A 25,189-nucleotide genomic window follows, 5' to 3' on the forward strand; every position below is an offset into this window, starting at 1 on the left:
CTTACAATGTAGACCAGCATTTTGTTGGTCTACATTGTAAGCGTCTCTTCCTCTACTAGGGAGACACGTAGGGCCGCCTAGGTTCGCCTAAGGCCTGCCTAAGGCCCTTAGGTGAGCTTAGGCGTCTTGCGGGCCTCCCTAGGCTCCCGGAGGCGCCTTCAATATAGGCGGCCTGCCTGGGGAGCATTTTTTTAAAAAACGTGCATCCCGATTGGCTGATTAGACAGCTGTAGGACGCCTACAGCTGCCTAAAATTGGGACGCACTTTGTTGAATCAGGGCCTAAGTCTATAAATGGCGCCTAAAGTTAGGCATGCAGTTGCGTATGCCTAGTTATAGAATAGGGTCAGTCAGGTGCATAACATAATTGTCTAATTGATGCTAAATTGGCGAGCACTAATTGGCACTGATTAGCAAATGCGCGTGTGAATAACATGCTCCTATTGGGACCAATATTCAGACTGCAGGACAACCTAGATAACTCCCATGGTTGGCACTGACCAAGGATATTCAATGCCGGACAACTGGATAAATATCTAGGTTGGGTTTTTTGGGGAGCTGGCATTAACTGTCTGTCAATATTTATATCTGACCAGTTAAGTTAATAGAAACATAGAAACATAGAAATAGACGGCAGATAAGGGCCCACGGCCCATCTAGTCTGCCCACCTTAATGTCCCTCCCCTACCTTTGCCCTGTGAATAGATCCCATGTGCCGATCCCATTTGGCCTTAAAATCAGGCACGCTGCTGGCCTCAATCACCTGTAGTGGAAGACTATTCCAGCGATCAACCACTCTTTCAGTGAAAAAGAATTTCCTGGTGTCACCTCGTAGTTTCCCGCCCCTGATTTTCAACGGATGCCCTCTTGTTGTCGTGGGACCCTTGAAAAAGAAGATATCTTCCTCCGCCTCGATGCGGCCCGTAAGATACTTGAACGTCTCGATCATGTCCCCCCTCTCTCTGCGCTCCTCGAGCGAGTATAGCTGCAATTTGTCAAGCCGTTTTTCGTATGGTAGATCCTTGAGTCCCGAGACCATCCGGGTGGCCATTCTTTGCACCAACTCCAGTCTCAGCACATCCTTGCGATAATGCGGCCTCCAGAATTGCACACAGTACTCCAGGTGGGGCCTCACCATGGATCTATACAATGGCATAATGACTTCCGCCTTACGACCGACGAAACCCCTTCGTATGCAGCCCATGATTTGTCTTGCCTTGGATGAAGCCTGCTCCACTTGATTGGCAGACTTCATGTCCTCACTGACGATTACCCCCAAGTCTCGTTCTGCTACCGTTTTTGCTAGGATCTCGCCATTAAGGGTATAAGACTTGCATGGATTCTGGCTGCCCAGGTGCATAACTTTGCATTTTTTGGCATTGAAGTTTAGTTGCCATGTCCTAGACCATCGCTCCAGTAGGAGTAGGTTGTGCATCATGTTGTCGGGCACTGAATCTTCGTCTGTTGTGCATTTGCCCACTACATTACTCAGTTTGGCGTCATCGGCGAATAATGTTATTTTACCTCGAAGCCCTTCTGCCAAGTCTCTTATAAAGATGTTGAATAGGATTGGGCCCAAGACTGAGCCCTGTGGTACTCCACTAATCACCTCCGTCATTTCGGAGGGGGTGCCGTTCACCACCACCCTTTGGAGCCTACCTCCAAGCCAGCTCCCAACCCATTTCGTCAATGTGTTACCTAATCCTATAGAACTCATCTTGCTCAGTAACCTGCGGTGTGGTACGCTATCGAATGCTTTGCTAAAGTCCAGGTACACGATGTCCAGGGACTCCCCAATATCCAGCTTCCCCGTTACCCAGTCAAAGAAGCTGATCAGGTTGGATTGGCAGGATCTCCCCTTAGTAAATCCATGTTGTCGGGGATCCCGTAGATTCTCCTCATCCAGGATCTTATCTAATTGGTGTTTGATTAGAGTTTCCATTAGTTTGCTCACTATCGATGTTAGACTCACTGGTCTGTAGTTTGCTGTCTCCATCTTTGAGCCTTTCTTGTGGAGTGGAATGACGTTAGCCGTCCTCCAGTCCAACGGGACGCTGCCTGTACTAAGGGAGAGGTTGAAGAGCGCAGACAGTGGCCAAAGATAGGCCTGTTATTTATGCAGCCTGATTTGGCTGCTATATTTGGCCAGAATTGGCAGTTATCATACAATATAACTGGCTAAGATAGTAAAAGAGACAAGCTAGAACACAGGTAAACAAGGATAGGGAATTCACCATCATCAGAAATTAAAGCCTTTTTTTAAATTCCAAGAGAACCTAATAACGCTGGTTCTCTCATCTGTAGCTAGTTGCTTGGATTATTACAAGTCCTTGTTTTGAGCCCTCTCACAGATCAATCTATGTTGTCTGCAGTCAATATAAAATATGGTGGCAAGATATACTAAAAAGGAGAAGAAAAAAAAAATCAACTATTATAAAAAAGATCTGCTCTCTTCTGCTAATCAGGGAAAAAAAACTGAATTACATACACCTATGCAAAATATAAGTAGAGAAATAGACCTCAATAATGCCCCAAAAAGGCTAACCAAACTGTCAGCGCAAGTTCTTAAACAAGTACCCGCAAGAACAGCGGTTAAACTAGTCATAGGTCAGAAAAAACTCCACCTACTACAGGCAGCATTCAGATCCAACCAAAATAACAGGTTGCAGAGAAATGTAGTAAATCCATATGGCAAAGCATAGTCACTCAAAACTTGGCAGCAATCAAGAGAAAATTTGATAACAGACACTTAATTCACACTAATCACTTCGGTGCTATGTCCATGGAGAATAGGTCCCAAAAATGGAGGTCAAATCCCTCAGATCCCCTCAGATGTTATAGATTAGTATGTAGCAAGCTGTGTGCGCAAATTCAATTTGCTGCCAGTTAGCACCCAATTTGGGGCAACATATATATGTATAATCAGGGAGTAAAGGCTAAAGGGGCATCATATACTGCTTAGACTTCATATGGCGTTTTGCCGCCATATTTTATATCAGCTGCATAGATTGGTCTGGGAGAGGCCCCAAAATGAGGAGTTATAATAGAACAAGATGAAAGAACGAGCATTATCAGATTCTCCTGGGATTAAAAAAAAAAAAAAAAGGCTTCAATTTCTGATGACGGTGAAACTGATTCCTACATTCCCTATTCTTTTTTTTACTCAAAATGTGAACCTGTGTTCTAGCTTGTGTCTTTTTTACTCGTGGTTTAGCTGTGACACGCATCACACCTTTATATTATAAATTCGTGCTCCCTTTTCTGAGTGCAATGAAAGTGGTATATGTGCTGATCTGTAGCCCTCGTCAAACTGCTTTGAAAATTAGTGAAGATGGAAAGCTGGGAATAAAGATGGAGCAGGAGTGAGGAGATGCATAATGAAAGATGAAAAAGTCTTATCCTAGAATGCCGATTGGATCCATAGTTTCTTTTATCTGTTATAAAGTTAAGCTGCAATCAATCATCTTTTAACAAGCTTTTGACATTTATTGGGGATATAAGTGTTGTACTAAATTTTAAATACCAATTTCAAATGCTTAAGATGACCTGCATTTTAAATAGGTGTTGCTCTTTATGTTTCTGTGTGGGGAATACACTTCACAGAGACAAGGCCTTTAATATTTATTTTGAGTTAGAATAAAACCATTGCCTTATGTAGGTTAATTCTTTCAAATATAGCTCTGTTCCACATTTGCCTTGGATTTGCTCCAAAGGATGGTGACAAAAAGGCTTCAGGATCAATCTTTCAATGTGAATGTTACAGAAAACAGTTCTGTACTGATTAATAAAATATCGATGGATAAAAGTTTTCCTCAATTTTTTCGCTTTAGTGTTTTTCTGGGTTTGCAAATTGAATGTCACATCGCATGGCTTCAATAGAATAATAAGCTAAATGCTAGCAAGGATGATGCCATTAAAGTCTACTGAGGTAAATTCAATAGGGAGGGTGTTGCTGTTTCAAACTGAGAATGGCATACTAATTAGCTAGAGGTAGTTCTAGATTATAAATCTTTTGTAAGCCGCCTTAATCTTAACAACCAGAGAAATATCAAAATATCTACTCTTTACCACTCTAGTAAATCTATTGTTCTCCCATTGTAACCCCCGTTTATAAATCTTTTGTAAGCCGCCTTGAACCGCAAGGTAATGGCGGAATAGAAATCCTAATGTAATGTAATGTAATTAGTGGCTCCTAAATTGTGAATCCTGAGCCCAAATGGGGACACAGAAATTAGATGGATCTCTCTCCCTTCTTACCTTCTCTTCAGTTTGCACACAGCGGAAGTCAGGGCAGGGCTTGTGAATAAGTGCGCTTCAGGGATGTGCATTCATTAGTATGTGAACCACTTTGTTCTGAAATATGGTACGTGGTATGATAAATTGTTAATAAACGTTTGAAATGACATTGTAAATGTCAAAATATTTCCCATCTGTCAATGGAAAAACAGTTGTTCAACTTGTAAATAAACAGACAACTGGCTATAAACAAAGTGCTCAGATTTACTTAGGGCCTCATATCAAACTGAGCTAGTAGTTTTTAGCGCAGAGAGCCACGCTGCTCCTGATGCTCATTGAGTTCCTATAAGCGTCGGAGCAGCGCGGGCCATTCAGTGTGGCTCCCCGCGCTAAAAACTGCAATCGCAGTTTGCTAGAAGAGGGCCTTAGTATCTAAGACCTCAAACACCCAAGACACTACTAGAATGTATTTTGTGTCCTTACTGGGGTGAAGTGTTCATCATCGGTCTTATTTCAAAATGTATTTGTTTAGTGCGGGCAAAACCCAAATTCACCTATGTGGTGCTATAATTGATATTAAGAAGAGCACTTAGCTTGTGGCCCGACGGCTACCCAGCCGTTTCACTGGCAAGTTTCCTCAGGGGCTGATATTCTTCAAAATTTGATTTATTATCCTGCATTGAAAACATAAACTAAGATACAAGTTTGAGGTGACAATACATTCCCAAACTGTAACTATTAAAACATATTAAAAACTATTAAAAACAAAGACAAACAAGAACAAAAGGTAAAAGGCAAGAACTACATTAGGCAAAGTAAAAGAGAACAATTAGGGAAACTGCATTAATAATTTATAAGAAGTGAAAATCCCAACAAAGTGTTAATTACAAGACAAATTGATATTAATATTCATATTACATTTTATTTATTTTATTATTATAAATAATTTTTTAATATATTGTATATTTAAAAATTAAGGGTTTTAACTTGTATATTACCAACTACATGTAAAACAAAGAGAGTCACTATGGATGGTAATCGACAGTGTTTAAAGAGCTTAACAATATTAACATTTGATGTGAATAATAGCCCCCATCATTATCTGGCTAAAAACTACATAATTGCTTCTCAATTGAATTGATCAATTAAATTTTTATTTACCTGAAATGGCACTACCTTTAAGCATGTTTGCATTCCCTCTGCTGCTCTTCAAAATTCACTACCCGTTATCAGAGGTTAAGAACATAAGAACATAAGAACTGTTGCTGCTGGGTCAGACCAGTGGTCCATCGTACCCAGCAGTCCGCTCACGCGGTGGCCCCCAGGTCAAAGACCAGTGCTCTAAACGAGTCCAGCCTCACCTACGTAGGTTTCAGTTTAGCAGGAACTTGTCCAACTTTGTCTTGAATCCCTGGAGGGTGTTTTCCCCTATAACAGACTCCGGAAGAGGGTTCCAGTTTTCTACCACTCTCTGGGTGAAGAAGAACTTTCTTACGTTTGTACGGAATCTATCCCCTTTCAACTTTAGAGAGTGCCCTCTCGTTCTCCCTACCTTGGAGAGGGTGAACAATCTGTCTTTATCTGCTATGTCTATTCCCTTCAGTATTTTGAATGTTTCAATCATGTCCCCTCTCAGTCTCCTTTTTTCAAGGGAGAAGAGGCCCAGTTTCTCCAATCTCTCACTGTATAGAAACTCCTCCAACCCCTTAACCATTTTAGTCGCTCTTCTCTGGACCCTTTCGAGTCTTTTTGCTAGACTAACTGGACAATCCTTTTTTCATTTTGGCTCTCTGAAAACAGAGCTTAAAAATGTGTCCGATTTCAAATAGGACGCTGACAGCGCTGAACCAAGGAGCATTGACATTGTTTGCCACTGACAGCACTGACTGGGCTAAACCAATGCTCAATGACGTACATGATGTATTGAAAAGAATGGAAAACTGCTGAAAATTCAGCCAGCGTGTTTACTAAAAGAGCATCAAGTTACACCCCAGCATGCGTTATATCAGCTTATGAGATGTAAACATGTACTACCTAACTGGTTATTACTTGTAAGGCTGTAATATCTCATGAAACGTCCTTTTCGGAACTCAATCTGCTGAAGTAAAGTTTTATCAAGCACAGGACACATACAATTGAACAGCTGAATTGACTGTTATGAGTCTAACTTAAGATCACGAACATTAACCCATTACTAGCCAGTATAAATCTTTACAAAGGGGGTTTAGATATATTGATACTGTGCCATTTCTAAAAATATATAAGTATAACTCCTGATTGGAAAGCACTTAGAAAAAAGCCTTCCACTCAATGTTGTTGTTTAACCCCCTTTGTCCATAGATTATAATTTGTGTATCCATCTCTGTTCCCTCTGGAGTAAAAGTTTGTCTCTGTTACCCTCTCTAATATTATTCTTTTCCTATGGGCTTCGGTGCATTTACCCCAGCAGGATCGCTAACATGGCTTTGTAAAAGGGGCCTAAAGGTACACTTCTCCCTCGTTATTCGCGGGGGATAGGGGCAGAGCCGGCCCGCGAATGGCAAAAAACCGCGAATATCCAGCTCTGACCCACCCCCGCCTCCCTTCTGCCTTCCCCTGGTATCCCGACCTTACCTGGTCTAGCTGGTTTTGGGGGCAGGAGCGATCTTCCTATGCTCCTGCCCCATGCAGATAGCCATTAAGAAATGGCTGTGGGGAGTTCCCGTAGTCTCTCGAGAAACATAAAACCACCCTCAAAACCAGCACTATAGCAACCAAGGTACCCTTATGACATACCCAACACTCCCCACAACTGCCAACCCTCCAAACTCCAGAGGTGTGATTCTCTAAACGGTGCTGTCATGTGACAGGCAGTCACTGATATTGACACCATTTAGAGAATTTGGGCCTAACTGGCTATCTTCTAACCGGTTGGGTTAAGGGTAGGGGCAGATCACCTACTTATCTGGTTAGCAGTGATTTTCAATCCACTAAGTAACTGCATAAAGGGCTCCTTTAATCAAATAGTGGTAGAGAGTTTTACTGCGGGCTGGTGAGATAAATGCTCCGACTCTCACTGGAATTGAATGAGCATCAGAGCATTTACCTTGCTGGCTTGCGGTAAAACTCTCTGTCGCTACCTGATAAACCAACGTAAGTTAAGACAACAAAAAGGCTGTCTTAACTTCCCCACCAGCACCACCACCACCACCCCTTTTTACAAAACCGCACAAGACGTTTTTAGTGCCGGCCAGTGTGCTGAATGCTCTGCGCTGCTCCAACACCCATAGGAACTCTATGATCATCAGATCAGCGCAGAGCATTCAGCGAGCCAGCCAGAGCTAAAAACCTCTTACGCGGTTCTGTAAAAGGGGGGGTTATGTGTTAAAATTAACTTTGCCCCATATTGGCCAGTACCCAGTTCATTTCTGGGTAACTGCTGATACTTGATATTAAGTGCTGGGAGCCGTGCATGCCCCGGCAGTGAATATCTTGGGGTCAGGTCAGCCTGTAACTGTGTGCAGCCACATGGCATTGAGGGCTGAATACTGGTTAGCTTCTTTTTAAATGGAGGTGTCCACAAGAAAATCCATTGTGGAACAGTAGATATTAGCCTTTATATTTTTCCACAGAAGAAGATTTTCTGGTGATATCAGTAATTGTAGCATTAAAAAAAAAAAAAAAAAAATAGCTAACCTGTCCCTCTATTTGGTTTGCAGATAAATTTATGTACAATGCAGAATCCACATGATCACGATTCAAACATTTAGAAAGCCTACACCAGTGGTTCCCAAACCTGTCCTGGGGGACCCCCAGCCAGTCAGGTTTTCAAGATATCCCTAATGAATATGCATGAGAGAGATTTGCATACCTGTCACTTCCATTATATGCAAATCTCTCTCATGCATATTCATTAGGGATATCTTGAAAACCTGACTGGCTGGGGGTCCCCCAGGACAGGTTTGGGAACCACTGGCCTACACATTCTTGACAGTTATTAGTTACCTCTTAAGTGAATGGTTGCGTAGACTCGGTTGTGCCCTGCATGAAAACTTTCAAAGGACAGAGAGAAGAAAAGAAGAGAAGAGTATTATCTACTGTATTTATAACTATTTCTCATGGAGTTAAATCAGCTCTTTCTGCATGCTTACAAAGTCATGTTCTCTTTCAGATGACTACAAGTCGGAGCTGAGAGAGCAGCTGCCATTGATTGCAGGGTCTGCAGCAGCTGGGGTGGTCTTTATTGTTTCATTAGTTGCTATTTCCATTGTTTGTAGCAGGTAAGCACTTTTTTTTTTACTCTTTTTGCATCTGCTTCATAGTTTTCCATGTTACAGGAAGGGGGACAAATGATGCAAGGAATAAATATTGACACTGTATATGGTTACTGCCTTATTCTGCATTAGGGACTATCTACTAAGCCGCAATGGCTGTTTAATGGGGCTTTCAACATTCTCTAACAGCATGGAGCTGCTTTAACAGTTAATGGTATGGCATTAATTGCTATGCTAAACACCAAACAGAGAAATTTGTACTGGGGAGCATGATATGGATAGGGAATGCATTAGGGATGTATTGTAGTCTATACGGAGGCTGTTACCATGTGTTAACTACTAACTTGGGGCATTCAGCTGGGAAATTTTTGTTTATGTGCATCCTTGGTGCTTAAGGGCTCCTTTTACAAAGGTGCGTTAGAGCCTTAACGCGTGGAATAGCGCGCGCTAAATTGCCGAGTGCGCTATACCTAAACACCAGCATTGAGCTGGCGTTATTCTAGAAGTGTACCACGCGGTTTAGCGTGCGGTAATTTTGTGCGTGCGCTAAAACCACTAGTGCACCCTAGTAAAAGGAGCGCTAAATGTTTAATGTCCTCCTTATAGAATTATTTTATTTATTTCTAAAATTCCTAGACCGCCTATAGCTAAGCGGTTAACAATTAGAACATTCATCGTGTTTCAAAGACAGCACAATTACAGAATACATTCAGTTACAGTGCAATCACATAATAATTTAGTCCACTTAAAATATCGTCAAAAGCTGGAGGAATTTATGTGTAGCCCATCCTCACTAAGGGCTCCTTTTACTAAGCCGCATTAGGGCTTTAACACGCGGATAAGCGTCTGCTACATTGCTGCGCGTGCTAGACCTTAATGCCAGCATTGAGCTGGCGTTAGTTCTAGAAGCATAGCGCGCGGTAATTTCCTGCGTGTGCTAAAAACGCTAGCGCACCTTAGTAAAAGGAGCCCTAAAATCTAGTGTAAAAATCACAGTTCAAGTTTCTTATTAAATATACCTACTAGCAAAGTTTCAGAGAAAAGCCTCCATATACAGTTGTGTCTTCAACAGTTTTCTAAACTTTAAATGGTCAGAACAGGCCCTCAGTCAGAATGCCAAGAAGGGAATTACTCCCTATCCCCTGGATTCTATAAAGGGTGACCAAAATTGGACATGGATCTTAGATCGGTATCCAAAATTAGCTAGTGGGTTCCAATGATTTAATTTTTGGAGCTACGAAGCATTTAATTGATACTAATTATGATTTAGGTGTTGATCGAACTGCAAGCTGTTCTGTAACAATATACATCTAAAGTGGATCATGTTCAGCTCAAAAAAGGGGTGTGACCACAGGACGGTATAGGTAGGTCAGAGGAATTCACAAAAGATGTGTGCAGTATTACAGAATAGTGGGGATCTGCGCCCAATTTGCATACCAGGATTTATACCAGGTTTCAGCTGGCATAAGTCCTCGCACCCAAAGTAGAGTGCAAAATTTGGCACCCAAAGCTGAGCATTGAATTTAGCGCTCAACGCTTGCTCATCCCGAAATGCCCTATATAGAAAAGCATAGAACACTAACACCCCCTCCCCTTTATATGAAGCACTCTTACCCCCTCTTTTACAAAGGTGCGCTATGCTTTTTAGTGTGCGGAAAATATTAGTGCACGCTAATCACGCGCTAAACGCTAATGCGTGCATGTTATCCTATGGCTGAGTTAGCGGTTAGTGCACGTGTTGATTTAGTGCACGCTAAAACACTTAGCGTACCTTTGTAAAAGAGGGCCTTAGTGTTTTTTATCACTGGCCACGGCGGTTAAACCCCCAACACTCATAGAATTCCTATGAGTGTCAGAACTTACACCGCCACGGCCGGCGATAAAAAAAAATGCTAACATGGCTTTATGAAAGGGGAGTGGGGGTAAATTTTAGCATTGCTGAATTTTCAGCACCATTGATAGAATCTGGCCGTGACCTGTCATTTAGGGGAATCTTTGTTTTGCTTGGAGTTTCTTTTTGCAATTTGTTGTTATGGCAGCAATGTTGTTAAGAGTATGCCCTCTTCTGAAGGAGTGCACATTTTTTTGTAAAGAGTATGCACTCTTTTGGAGAAGTGCCATTCTTCCCCCATAGTTTGTTCATAAATGATGGTTCACATATGTGCACTATTAGAAATCAACACACATTTTCTTGAAAAAGTGCGCACAACATGAAATAACATGGGGGTCCTTTAATTAAGGCATGCTAACCGATTTAGCGCATGCTAATCTTTAGCGCACGCTAAATCGGTTAGCGTGTCTTAGTAAAAGGACCCCTTGGTATGTTGTTTCAAATAAATGAAATAAATGATATATTGTTTCAAACAAATGTGTATCCCTACTCCTAAGATGGCAGATAACATGCTGTTAATGGACAGTAATGCTCAGTGCTCTGTGCTGACTTCGTAATGTTTTTTTTCTAAACCATGGGAATACCCTCAACAGTTAACACAGAACTTAGGCATGTAATACACCTTAACTATTGTTATTAACATGTGCTAGTGAAAAACTTTAATGAAAGTTGGTAAATAAGCCCCCTCCCATTCTCCCATGTTTTCTTGAGTATGTAAAGAATTTCAGTAACAATTTCTATCATTTGTTTTTGAAGTATTTTTCTCTCTTAAACAGGAAAAGGGCCTATAGCAAAGAGGCTGTGTACAGTGATAAGTTACAACACTACAGCACTGGCCGAGGTGAGGAAGGTTATTGGTATGAAATATCATTAAAAGTGCATAAACAAATAATATCTGGCTAGATCTTGTGCTCTGATTTATGAGGTAAATTTATTGGTAAAATTGAACAGAACGTGGACTTGGGATAACATATGTTATGTGGGGTCCCATGCACTGACAATTGTCTATTGTCATTTGAGGGATTATTAATTGGGTTTGTGAGAAAAAGAAAAATTGGATACAAAAATATTTTCATATGAAAAGAAAAGTAGTTTGTAGGTACAGTGATACCAATATATCAAAACATAAATTGATTATGAAATAATCCTTTAACCCTAGTCATTGCAATGAATTTATTTTGGGGTTGGATTTTGATTAGACAGATACAGCGTTCTATGTCTGATTTATGAGGTGGCAGATAATTCTGTATTCACATTTTCATGATAGGAAAGCCAAGATTACAGATCTCGACATTTTGAAACCCAACATTACTGAGTACCATATTTCATGTTAGAAAAAGAAATGTTGTTTTTTTAAAACATTTGCTTAAATTCTGGCAAGTTTGTCAGACACTGTAAATACACAAGCAGCTTGTTCCACTCCAATGATTCTGCACTTGTATTCTCTGGTGTCAGATTGATAAACCAATAAGCCCTCTGCTTACCAAAATATTAAAATGACACTAATATTCTCATATACAGTGCGTTGCTCCTACCAATGAGTTTCCCATGCCTTCAAAAGTGAATGGGTAAGGAGTAGCCAGAAAGGACAATAAGAAAATACGAGTAAGATTTGCCATACTATGACAGGCTGAAGGTTTATCAAGCCCAGTATCCTGATTCCAACAATGGTCAATCCAGGTCACAAGCACCTGGCAAGATCCCCAAAGAGTAAATCAGATTTTATGTTACTTATCCCGGGAATAAACAGCGGATTTTCCCAAGTTCATCGTAATAATGGCTTGTGGACTTTTATTTGAGGAACTTGTCTAAACCTTTTTAAAACCCTGCTAACTCTTTTTACCACATTCTGTGGTAACAATTCCACAGAATGTGGAATTGTTACCACAGATTCTCTCTGATTTACTACTTAGTAGCTTCCTTGCATGCTCCATAGTCCTTGTAAAGAGTAAACAAGCGAGTCACGTCTACCCATTCCTCCCCACGTCATGTTTTATTTATTTATTTATTTATTCAATTTTCTATACCGTTCTCCCTGGGGAGCTCAGAACGGTTTACATGCATTTATTCAGGTACTCAAGCAGTTTTCCCTCTCTGTCCCGGCGGGCTCACACTCTATCTAACGTACCTGGGGCAATGGGGGGATTGAGTGACTTGCCCAGGGTCACAAGGAGCAGCGTGGGTTTGAACCCACAACCTCAGGGTGCTGAGGTCAGAGCTTTAACCACTGCGCCACACTCTCCCACTCCGCCACACTTTATAGGCCTTTGTCATTTCTCCCCTCAGCTATTTTCTCCATGCTGAAAAGCCCTAGCCTTTTTAGTCTCTCCTCATATAGAATTTGTGCCATCCCCTTTTACATTTTTGTTGATCTTTTCTTATTCTGCTATATCTTTTTGGAGATGCAGTGATCAAAACTGCACACAATATTCGAGGTGTAGTCACACTATGGAGCAATAGGTAATATTATAGTCGGTTTTGTTCTGCATTTCTTTCCTAATAATTCCTAACATTTTATTTTCTTTCGTAGCCACCGCTCCACACTGAGTATCATCAATAATAACACCTTTTCCTGGGCAGTGACTCCTAATGTGTGACCTTGCATCTTATAGCTATAGTTTGGGTTCCTCTTCTCTACATGCATAACTTTGCATTTGCTCACATTAAATGTCATATGCCATTTGGATGCTCATTATAAAAATAATCCAGTTGATATTCAGCCTGCGGTGGGCAGTAGTTTATTTATTTATTTATTTTCACTGGCAGCTGTGGGCTAATTTAGGTCTTGAATATTCAATGCTAGTGCATATCAAACTACTGTCATTGAATGTCCAGGACTTGGGTGGCCACCAGAAGTTCTGAGTACCACCAGTATTCAGAGGCTGTATCCATTTACCTATCTGAACAAGTTGAGATTGCTACCGTGTTTCACCGACAATAAGACCTACCCCGAAAATAAGCCCTAGCATGATGTCTTAATATAAGCCCTACCCCCCAAACAAGCCCTCATCCTTGGATTCGCCGGCAGCAGCACTGCCCCCTGTCTCTGCCTCTGCCACACAGCCGCTGACTCTCCCATCTCTCTCTCCTGTCCGAACCCCTCTGACTCTCTGACCACGAGGCCTACTACCTCCCTCCACAGAGCAGCGTCAGCAGCATTATAAACAAGCTGCTTCGCAGCCTTCTCTGGGGCATTCCCTCTGCCACGTCACTGATGATGTCATCAGCAAAGTGGCGCACGGAAGGTCCCGATGGGAGAAGGCCTCAAAGCAGCCCGTTTAGAGTGCTGCCAATGCTGCTCTGTGGAGGAAGGTATGTTGGTCTCGTGTTCAGATGGAGGGAGAAATGGAAGGATGGAATAGTCAGTGGGGGTTTGGCTGTGCGGTGGGGGGGGGGGACTGCTCAAGATTTCTGCTGCAGCTGCACAGAGGAGAGGGATAGAAGCTGGGCAAGGGTTCTGCTGCACGAGGGATGGAAGGGAGGGATAGAAAGATGCTGCAGAGAGAAGGCATAAGAGGATGGGTGAGAGGGGAGGAAAGATGCTGCACATGTGGGGGAGAGAAAGGAAAGAGGAAGAATTGGGGTGGAGGAGAGGAAGGGAGAGATGATCATTATACATGAAAAAAATAAGACCTATCCCGAAAATAAGACCTGCCTTTTTTGGGCCAAAATTAATATAAGACAATGTCTTATTTTGGGCCTACAGTGGGGTTTAGCCAGGCATGAGCTGCTCCTACCTGGTTAACTTCCACTAAATATTGACCCCCCACCCCCCAACCATAATAATATGAAATTCCAACACTAGCTTTCCCTAGAAAGTAGAAGAATGAGTCTGTCTGTTTTATAGTATAACTAGTGTTTAAGCCTGTTAGATTAACGGGTGCTAGAATAGATGTGTAGACTTAACAGATCACAAAATTTAATGAAAATTTACTATGTGAGCTGTCTGTCTATCTTTTTTTCTTTCTCTCTCTCTCCTTGGCCGCTGTCTGCCTGTCTCCCTGGCCCCCTATCTGTCAGTCTGTCTTTCTTGCTTTCTATCTGTGTCTCTCCCTAGCCCCCTGTCTGTCTGTCTTTCTTGCTTTCTGTATCTCTTCCTGCCCGCTGTCTTTCTGTGTGCATCTGTCTTTCGTTCTTGTGCGCTGCCTGCCTATCTTTCTGTCTTTCTCCATGGCCCCCTGCCTGCCTGCCTGCTTGTCTATCTCTGTGGCGCCATGACTGCCTACATTTCTTTCTGTTTCTCTCCATGGCCCCCTTCTGTCTCCCCCCAGAACAAACCAAGATTGCTAACTGCCCCCCAGCACACCCCTCCCCCCTAAAGCATAGCAAGTTTTCTCCCTGGCCCTCTTTCCCTCCCCCTCTCACTTCCCTGTGCAGCAGCACCCCTTGCCTGCTCCCCCTATCCTGCAGTAGCCCTACTCCCTTCCTTTTACTTCCCCTGTCCAGCAGCACCCATTACATTCTCCCTGTCCTGCAGTAGCCCTTCTCCCTTCCTTTTATCTCCCCCCTGTCCAATAGCACCACTTCCCTGCTCCCCCTGTCCTGCAGTAGGCCTTCTCCCTTTCTTTTACCTCCCCCCTATTCACCAGCACTCCTTTCCTGCTCCCCCTGTCCTGCAGTAGCCCTTCCCCCCTCCTCTTCCCTAGTTTTGTTCTCCCTCTTTCCCTCTGTCTCCCCAAAAGGTTGCTGCTGGAGCATTCCCCCCGGGGTCTCACACAGGCGTTAGCAGCATTTCCCCCCCTCCGCAAAGATGTTACTATTGGTGTGCTGAATACCAATTAATTCCTTCTGACTTACCTGGGACTTTTATATTGTTCTGCCAATGTGCATAAATCCTGTTCTGAAACAATCTCTGTTCATACAGTTATCTTCCTTATGACTGTTCCAGTGCTTCATATGTCTGGTGCTGGTACCCGTTGTTAGTTCAGTGCAGGCTAACATAGGAGGGAGTGTTCTCTCTCTACTTGAGTTAAGATCCTTTTGGATTTTGAGGCCCCTTTGTTTAATTTAAGTGAATTATTTATAAATTGAGTATAGCCACTGCCTACGAATCTAAGATGGACATATTTTCTTTTTTTGATTTACTTTGGGTATTGTGTCCACTCCTGGGTTTTTTTTTGATAGTTAGATAACATACCCCCTCTTTTACTAAGGCGCACTACCCGATTTAGCGCGCGCCAAATGCTAACGCATCCATAGAATATAATGGATGCATTAGCATTTAGCGCATGCTAATATTTAGCGTGCGCTAAATCGGCTAGTGCACTTTAGTAAAAGGACCCCATAGAGCGCTGCCATTTCATTAGCGTCCTGACTGGTAGCATTTTTAGCTATTTGTTGTGTGCACCCTCTCCCCATATTCTACTATGTTGCTCTGAATTTCTTCTTGATTTTTGTCAATGCATCCCAGCCCTGGCTTGGAACAGTTTTGGATGCTTCATTCCTCTTTCTCCTCAAGTATCCTATATAATAAAACCCTAAGCGCGCATGCGCACTTAGGGTTTCGTGTTCCCTGCCGCCGTGGTGTGTGATCCGTGGCCATGTTCCATTTTAGAACCTGGCAGCAGGGAACACTCTGGCCACTTCCCTCCTCCAGCCCTCACTCACCAACTGCTGCTGCTGAAGGAAACGCAGACAAGCTCTCTCCCAGCGGCGCCAGAGCCACATCATCGCCGCCCGATTGCCGACCGCAGTGGCCGCCCCTGCTGTCAAACTTCCCAGTACCACTGCCGACGCCGCTCTTCAAAGGAGCCTGGTGAGGATAGCAGCCGCCTGTAGCAATCCTTGCAGGCCGCTATGCACCTCAGTAGCACGTTTCTTCTGACGTGATCGCGACAGAGGGAACTTGCTACTGAGCTGCATAGCGGCTTGCGAGGATCGCTACAGCTGGCCGCTATCCTCACCAGGCTGAAAATGAACATGCTGGACAGGGGGAGCAGGTAAGGGGTGCTGATGGGCCGGGGAGCAGGGAAGAGGGACAGGGGGAGCATGGAAGAGGTGCTGATGGACCGGGAGGAAGGGAAGAGGAACAAGGGGGGCACAAAAGAGGTGCTGATGGACGGGGGAGCAGGGAAAAGGGACAGGGGGAGCACAAAAGAGGTGCTGATGGACTGGGGAGCAGGGAAGAGGGACAGGGGGAGCACAGAAGAGGTGCTGATGAACCGGGGAACAGGAAAGAGGGACAGGGGGAGCACGAAAGAGGTGCTGATGGACCGGGGAGCAGGGAAGAGGGACAGGGGGAGCATGGAAAATGTGCTGATGGACTGGGGGAAGAGAAGAGGGACAAAGGGGGGCACAAAAGAGGTGCTGATTGACTGGGGAGCAGGGAAGAGGGACAGGGGGAGCACAGAAGAGGTGCTGATGGATGAGGGAGCAGGGAGGAGGGACAGGGGGAGCAGGGAAGAGGTGCTGATGGATGGGGGAGCAAGGAAGAGGTGCTGATGGACGGGGAGCAGGGAAGAGGGACAGGGGGAGTACAGAAGAGGTGCTGATGGATGGGGGAGCAGGGAAGGGGTGCTGCTGGACACGGGGGACATAAAAGGAAGGGAGAAGGGCTGCTACTGGACAGGGGGAGCTGGCAAGGGGTGGTGGTGGACAGTGGAGGAAAAAGAGACAAAGAAAGAAAGACAGACAGAAAGCAGCCAAGGAGAGAGAGAGAGAGAAAGAAAGACAGACAGACACATCTATTCTAGCACCCGTTAATGTAACGGGCTTAAAGACTAGCAGAAAATAATGTTGACAATTGTCAGCTAATTACCATATTACTAATAGCTTTGTATCAAATAATTTTACTTAGGATTAAGTACAGTTTGAATCTTACATTCAAACTGAAAGAAAGGCATGTACAATATATGAGGTACATAATCGAAACAAAAAATATGTCTAAAAACCCGCTTGAATCGGCATTTGGATGATCAAAAAGACAGGTTGTCCAAGTGCCGATAATTGAAACGGGTTTTAGATGTATCTAAAAATAGTTTAGGCCTTTTCAGTGCTGCTGTACACCCAGAGTGAAAAGGGGTGTTTTTAAAGGAGTGGTTAAGGAAAAAGGTAGGCAGGATGTTAGCCGACCTAGACTTAGTTGTCCTGCAGCGATAATCGAAAGTTCAACGAGACTTTCTAGACGAAACCTATACATTGTGACTTAGGCTATCTAAAAATAGGTAGAAGTGCCCAGAAAGTATCAAAAGTGACCAGATAACTGCAGGGACAAAGTACAGACCGTGCCCCACACTCTCCCAGTGATCACTGACCCCCCACCACCACCATAAAAATCGGAATAAAAACGTAAATACCTGCCTCCAGAACATCAGCACCTGGCATAGGCATAGTAGAGCTGCACAGATGTGTCTTATGTAGTCTGGGGGGGTAGGCTAGTGAACCATAGAGAGGAGGACCCAGGCCCATAAGCCACTCTAACCACTGTATTCATGGTGAAACATGTGCACTCCCCAAAATCCTACTGTACTGCCTTATAGGTGGCATCTGCAACCATACGTGCTATTGGGGTGCTAGGTACATTACATTAGTGTCTTCTATTCCGCCAATACCTTTCGGTTCTAGGCGGATTACAAAAGAATTGGCCTGGGTATACCCAGTGAGATTACAAGATAGATAATTGGGGTCCAGGGGAAGTAGGTGGGTATAGTAGGTTGGAGGGAGAGCTCACCATGACCTATAAGGGAGTTGTGGTAAGATGTTTATGTGGCATCCTTTTAGTGAAGTTCACAGCAGTGCCATGTAAGGTGCCCCACTACTCCTTTGTCCTGTCTGGGTATCCAATCCATTACTTTGCTGATCCCTCCCACGTCCAAAAGGTTTTGTTCTAGGTTTTTTTTGACTTGAATGAATTTTTGGACAAGAATGTGGTCTAAAGATAGATAAATTAGTGGTCTGCACGGTGAAACGGCTGGACATTCAAGTAGATGATTCTCGAAAAGAAAATATATCGGACATATTTTTCGAGAATGGACTTTGGACGACTAGCGACTTAGGCCCAAAATGGACTTAAATGTTTTTTTTTATTATTATTATGCCGCTCCACAAGTCTTGTAAATATTATTCTAGATACTCAGGCTATATGAGGGGATGCTGAAAAGTTCTCAGCCCAACCAAGAAGAGAATGATCTGAAACAATGTCAAAACACAGAATTGTGGCACTTAACCAAATAAAATAACACTCTTTTTAACTACAGTGGCAAAATAACGCTCAGAATTTAGGAATCTGGTTGGTTGGGCTGAGAACTTTTCAGCACCCCTTCATATATTTATTACCAAGCTAATCTTGGCTATATTCCTTTCAAATGCCTTTACAGATCTAGCTACAACTTCATAAATGGTAGTAATGTTATTTATGAGACAGTGAAAGTGTTTGAGGAGGTATAGGAGGAGCCGCGTCACATTATTTATGACCTCAGGCACAAAGGATTTGCTTGCAAAACACTCTGCTAATGTTTCTGTTAGCAAGGAGAATAAGAGTGAATTACTATGTTACTATTGAATACTTGAAAGGTATTAATGAGCAAAGAAATCATTTTGAAAGACAGGGACGCTTATAGAACTAAAGGACATGAAATGAAACACAAGGAGGTAAGCTTCAAAGCAACATCAGGAAATATTTATTCATGGAAAAGGTGATGGATGCCTGGAGCACCCTCCCAGTGGAGATGGTTGAGACAAAAGCAATAACAGAATTCAAAAAGGGATGGGATAAATACAGAGGAACCCTAGCAAGCAAAAGCATGAGATCAAAGCAAAACAAAGAGGTGTGACCTGCAAGGAGAGATTGGTACCAGTCTTAAACAAAGGCAAGATTAGGTAACCTGCATGTTCTGCACAGTGCTACAGGGTAGAGGTCTGCACGGGAACGGGGATCATGTGAATCCCACCCTAACCCATGGGATTCCCACGGGGACCCCCCTCTGGCCCACGGGACTCCCACGGGGACCCCCCTCTAGTCAACAGGACTCCCACGGGGATGGAAGGCTTTGGAAGCAGGGTTCGTCCATATAATATAATGGACACGTCAGCCTTAGTAAAAGAGGGTTTATAAGTTAATTACCTGAACAGAAAACAAAAGAAGGGTTCCACCAAAGAGATTCCACAAGATAAACAGCAGTGCAAACACAAAGGAACATGTGGAATTGATGAACCTGTCAGAAGTAATTGCTGCTTTTTATGGGAACTGGCAGGGATGGAGGTAATTCCTTGCGGGGATGGGTGGGGACGGAGAGGATCCTGGCGGGGACGGGTGGGGATGGGTGGGATTTCTGTCCCCGTGCAACTCTCTACTACAGGGACAACACTAGCCACTTGCTGGACAGACTAGAGGAACTGTGCTGGTCTTTGTCTTCCACCTGTAAATCTGATCACCATGAAGAAGCATATCAGAAAGCTTTGTGACTGCAGCTGCTTTTTACTGATGCCCAGGGTGACCACCTAGTCTCGCCTAGTGGTTGGACTGGCTCTGATCATCAGTCAATTTGTATTTGAGGAACTTGAGGCTAGATTCACTAAGCTTACCAATTGTGTACCGATCGGTTTGCGACCCCTACCCGATTCACTAACCTCATGGCCGATCATTCTCCGATCCGATTTCGATCCGTGTATGCAAATGAGGGGGGACGGCATGCAAAGTAGGCAGCGATTCACTAAACGAAATCTGGAACACCGACTGGGCTGGCCGATCAGCAAAAAAGCGACTGCTGGGGACCAGTCGCTCGCGTCCTTTCTGACTGCCCTCTCCTGCTCTCTGCCCCAATTCTCCGCTCTCTGCCGCCCTGCTCAGTGCTCTCTGCCCCGACCCGATTCATTATGGGTATTCTGAAAACCTGACTGGCTGGGGTTCCCCCAGGACAGGTTTGAGAATCACTGGTACTGGTGTAGACTGCTGTAGTAGACTCTTTTTTTTATTTCAGTAGGTGGTCTATTAGAGTTCTAGGATCTAGTGTAATATTTATAGTGCTACCTTTTTTATGAATAAGTTTGTTTCCTCTTTGAGTCCTGGAAGTTAGTGCTGTTATGGTTTCTGAATGTGCTTTTGCACATATTTGTGCATAGTTCCCCCTTTTTTTACTATGGAGCGCTAGCCGATTTAGCGCACGCTAAACGCTAACGCGTCCATAGAATAAAATGGAAGCATTAGAATTTAGCGTGCGCTAAATTGGCTAGCGCACCTTAGTAAAAGGACCCCAGTATTTTGCAATGGAGAGATTGTGTCTTGGCCTTACTGAGATTACATCAAAACATTAGCATAATTTTAATTTGTCATAATATCAAGATGGAGTTTTAGAACATGTTGCAGGATCTGATGTGTGTTCAGGTGGTTGTTTTTTTTAGCAGATTTTTGTCTGATCAGGTTTAAATTAAGACACTGCCACTTGAGGGGTTTTTAGATACGGTTGAATTGTTTCCATAGGTGAGTATGTGGTTTAGTGTTGGTAAGTGCTTGAAATAATTGAGTTTAACAATATGCAACATGCCATGATACAGAAATCCATTTTTAAGTTCACATGAAGACATTACTTGTCAATAGAAGTAGCCAGCAGAACCTTCCTCAGGTCTCAGTCTCTTCATCACTGTGTCAGATTTATGCCCTGAATGCACCAGGAGAAAAATCTCACTCGTCCTTCAATCTCATTCTTTAAGATGGGCCACCCTTGGCATCTCTGCACTCTTGTACAGCATCTTTCTCCCTTTCGTTCTCTTGTTCCTGCAACTTCCTACTCCCCACCCCATCGCTAGCCAATTTAATGAAACTTGGAAACTATTCCCCTTTTTCCGGCATCTGCCCTACCTGTATCTCTAACTCCCACCTTTTCCAGCATTTCCCTCCCAATGTTCCCATCTACCCTCTTTTCCAGCATTATCCCTCTACTCATCTCACCTCTTTTCTAGCATTCCTTCCATTGGCCACCATCTTCTCCTTTCTTAAAAGCATTGTCCCTTGTATCCCCACCTCCCCCACCCCCTTTTCCAGTGGTGGTTCTTTGTGTCCCTATCTCCCCCTTTTCCAGCACTGCCTTTTTCAGTTCCACTATTCTTAGCCTTCTCCCTGTTCACCATTGACCTTCTGTGTTTCTATCGGTGTCCCTCCATGTTCAGCATTTCTTTACTAAGTCCTTATTTGTCCCCATGTCCTCAGCCTGCTTCTATGGTCCAGCACCTTTCCCCTCCTTTCTCCCTCCTTTCTCCAATCCCCCCTTGAGTCCTGTTTCTCCCTTCCACCCACTCTTTCTCATCCTTAGGGTGCTCCATTGTTTTCCAACACCAACCATTAAGATACTCGGCTTTCCTCTAGTATCAGGGCATCTTCTCAGGTGTATCCTGCCTACATAGAAAACAGGAAGTTGTGTCAGAATAGGCTGAACGTGCCCGAGGAGAGGCCTCGATACCAGAGAAAGGATAACTACCTTAATCGCTGGTGTCAGAGAAAAATGGAGAACCCAAGTGATGGGAGAGAGTTGGTGATGGAAGATGCAGGACTTGCACTGCAGTGGCGGGGGGAGGGGGGGGCAGCATTGGGGGGGAGGGAGAACAAAGAGATTGCGTTCCAGGATAAATTTACCAATGGCCAATGGAGTGGCTGTCCCTGTCCCTGCCCCCCCAACACACACATGCAAGAGCCTGGGGCAGTTGCCCCTTTGCCCATTGGTAAAAGTGACCCTGGGCCAAGTGCTGACTCTGCTTCCAGAATGCTCCTAAAATAGCTAGTTTTGAGCTCAGTGCAGGTGATTTAACTAGCTAAGGGCTGTTTCTGGCCGGTTAAATCACGTTGAATATTGACCCCTAAGTTTCTGAATCTGGTGTATTCTGGAGTCAAGGCAGCAGATTCCTTTTAATGATATATCATGACAGAAAAAGATAACACAAATGAATTTCAAATAGTAGACAAAGGGTCTTTATTGTAGTGACACCACTTTCTCTGCCTCAAATGACCTTGTAATAAAACATTTCACTTTTTTTTTTTTTCCAGTTTAGGCACAGCTTGAAATTAATATTTCCAGGCTGCTGTCACCTTGTATACAATTTAACTTCAGGCACTCTTTTTAAAATCGCTTTTTATGTTCTGTTAAATCACAAGGGATACAATTCAGGTGAATTTTCCTTTAAGTAAGAACTTCCTAAAACCAGTTTGTTTATATTTATTGAACTGTGGCTTCTGTCAATTCAAAATCACTTACCCCCTCTTTTACTAAGGGGTGCTAACCGATTAGTGGCGCTAATCGAATTAGCGTGCGATAAATGCTAACGCGTCAATAGACTAACATGCACACATTAGCGTTTAGCGTGCGCTAAATCAATTAGCGCACCTTAGTAAAAGAGGGCCTTAATTTTTCTTTCAAGTAAGAATTTCCTAAAAAACAATCGGGTCAATATTCAGTCAGGGCAGTCAGCACTTTTTATAAATGCTGGCTGCCTCAGATGAAATAAATTTGGGCATGCAGTGCTGATATCCAAAGAGTGGCTGGTACTGAATATCCAGATTTATTGGTTATCTTAGGCATTACACTTCCCCCTCCCCATTCGTGGTTTCCACACTCGCGGTTTCACAAATTCACAATTTTTTTTTTTGGGGGGGAACCCATATTTTATCACATTCCTGCCTCTCTCCCGCTTTCCTCCTGGCATCCCTGCCTTACTTGGTGGTCTAGCAGGCTTTCAGGGCAGGAGCGATCTTCATACGCTCCTGCCCTGTGTAGATCGCCAATAGGAAATGGCTGCTGTGAGCTCCCGCCTGCTAGACCACCAGGTAAGGCCGGGATGCCGGGGGGAATAGAGGCGGGGGTGGGTCAGAGCTGGACGAGAAGATATTCATGGTTTTTCTTCATTCGCGGTCTGGCTCTGCCCCTATCCCCCGGGGATTCCAAGGGAGAAGTTATAGATACTGGTAATATTTAACTCAATATCTGGATTGTTAACTGCATAAAATTTGGATAGACATTTTACTATCTTGATTTTACCGGAAAAGTCATCTGTTTAGCGAATTGAACATTGTGACTAAATGATTAACTCTGATGGCCATCCTCAATCTACCCACAGACCACTTTGGTGCTGTCTGGATAGTGTTAATGCAATCTGCAATGTTTTTCAATGACATTATTTAGATATTAAACAGTGAGAATGACCAACTAGGTGAACTGGGATGATTGTAAACAAATTATTTTATTAATAAATGCTCAAATTCCAAAGAGGACATAAACACAACAACTTGATTGAAAGCGGACCCAACATGGGCCGTGTTTCAGGAATTCTATTACATAAACACTAGCCAAACATAAATGAGTTAAAGAATATTAAATGAGTAGAATAAAATGCTGTTGAGAGCCCTTTTCTTCCTTTTACCCTATATAATATGGCACAGTGGTTAAAAACTATAGCCTCAGCACCCTGAGGTTGTGTGTTCAAACCCACGCTGCTCCTTGTGACCCTGGGTAAGTCACTTAATCCCCCCATTGCCCAGATACATTAGATAGATTGTTAGCCTACCGGGACAGACAGGGAAAAATGCTTGAGTACCTGAATAAATTCATATAAACCATTCTAAGCTCCCTTGGGAGAACGGTATAGAAAATAGAATAAATATAGTGTTGCTATCATGTTCTGGCATCACTTGTACTATTATCCAGATAAGTAACTTTGATTGAGTTTAATATTCTAAAGCACTTCCTCAGATAATAGCAGCTGATGTCCGGATAAGTGTTGCTGACAGGATATTCAGAGGCACTTTCAGGATAGTGCCTCTCAGTAATCTTATCGATCACTTTGACCTCGTTCTCTAACAGGTCACATAAATTTAAGCACTATTTACATATTTCAATTTTTTTTTTAATTCTTTATTTATTTTCAAACTACAAATGCGCCATAAATAAATCACATATATATGCATTGTATAATAAGCGCAGCAATCATACAAATATTACTGTAACAAAGAAATTTCCCCCTCTCTTCCAGCTAATATACAAACAATAAATCAAATCTTCATGAAACCATTCATAAAATCATAAAATTCCATTCCCCTCCCTTACCCACCCCACAGGATGTGTACATTTACTTGTTTATTAAATAAAATAAATTAAATTAATCCTCTTTAAAGTATTAAGTCAATGGCTCCCACACCTCTACAAAATTCTTCAATCTTCCCTGTTCCAATTCATAAATCCACATGTCAGACCATATAGCTGAACTCCAAGATTCAAATAGATGGGTTTCAGGACATTTGGAAACACTGGATTAAGGCAGGTATACGTACTTTGGAGGATGTTATAATTGATGGTAAACTGCTTGATTTTTCACAGCTGCAACGCAAATTTGGTCTTAATAAATCGCAAAATTATAGATGGTTGCAGTTGAAGCAGGCCATTCAGAGGGGGTTCCCTGAATGGAAGAATCTTACAAATCAATATAGTTTGCCGGTCTTGTTTTCAGGTGGACTTCCTGGGACACTGATAGATAAATAAATAATTTTTTTTAAAAGGTGACAATTTTCGAGTGATTCGGAGGTGATTGCAGCAGTGGAGCAGTATTTCAGTGACCAGATATCAGAGTATTTTGTGGAAGAGTTGTAGAAATTTCAGATACGATGTGCCAACTGTGTTAAACTTAGGGGTCAATATGTGGAATCTTGTAAATTTCATGGCTCTATGTCATTCCCTTCTTGTTTGGTCTAAGAACTTTTCAGTACCCCCTCATAGAGTGGGTTAAATGCTGGACAACCCTGCAGATATCGCCTTGCCATATTTAGCTTATCTTACATTATTCTAGACTATTTATATTTTTGTTCCCCTTCCTTTTGTTTTGGTCCTTTCCCC

The 25,189-nt window shown here is 43.1% G+C and overlaps 1 protein-coding gene across 5 annotated transcripts in view; it reads left to right on the plus strand.

Moving 5' to 3' along the window:
* The window catches only part of LOC117366745 (ephrin type-B receptor 1), a 908,513-nt gene that overhangs the window by 686,372 nt on the left and 196,952 nt on the right, over positions 1–25,189 (plus strand). For all 5 annotated transcript variants that reach the window (XM_033958536.1, XM_033958537.1, XM_033958538.1 and 2 more), the window contains 2 exons: positions 8,386–8,494; positions 11,156–11,220. In XM_033958536.1, the coding sequence (XP_033814427.1) occupies positions 8,386–8,494; positions 11,156–11,220 (174 nt within the window). The remainder of the gene's footprint in view (positions 1–8,385; positions 8,495–11,155; positions 11,221–25,189) is intronic.

This window comes from Geotrypetes seraphini, chromosome 9 (genome assembly GCF_902459505.1).
Source record: "Geotrypetes seraphini chromosome 9, aGeoSer1.1, whole genome shotgun sequence".
NCBI classification, from domain to species: domain Eukaryota; kingdom Metazoa; phylum Chordata; class Amphibia; order Gymnophiona; family Dermophiidae; genus Geotrypetes; species Geotrypetes seraphini.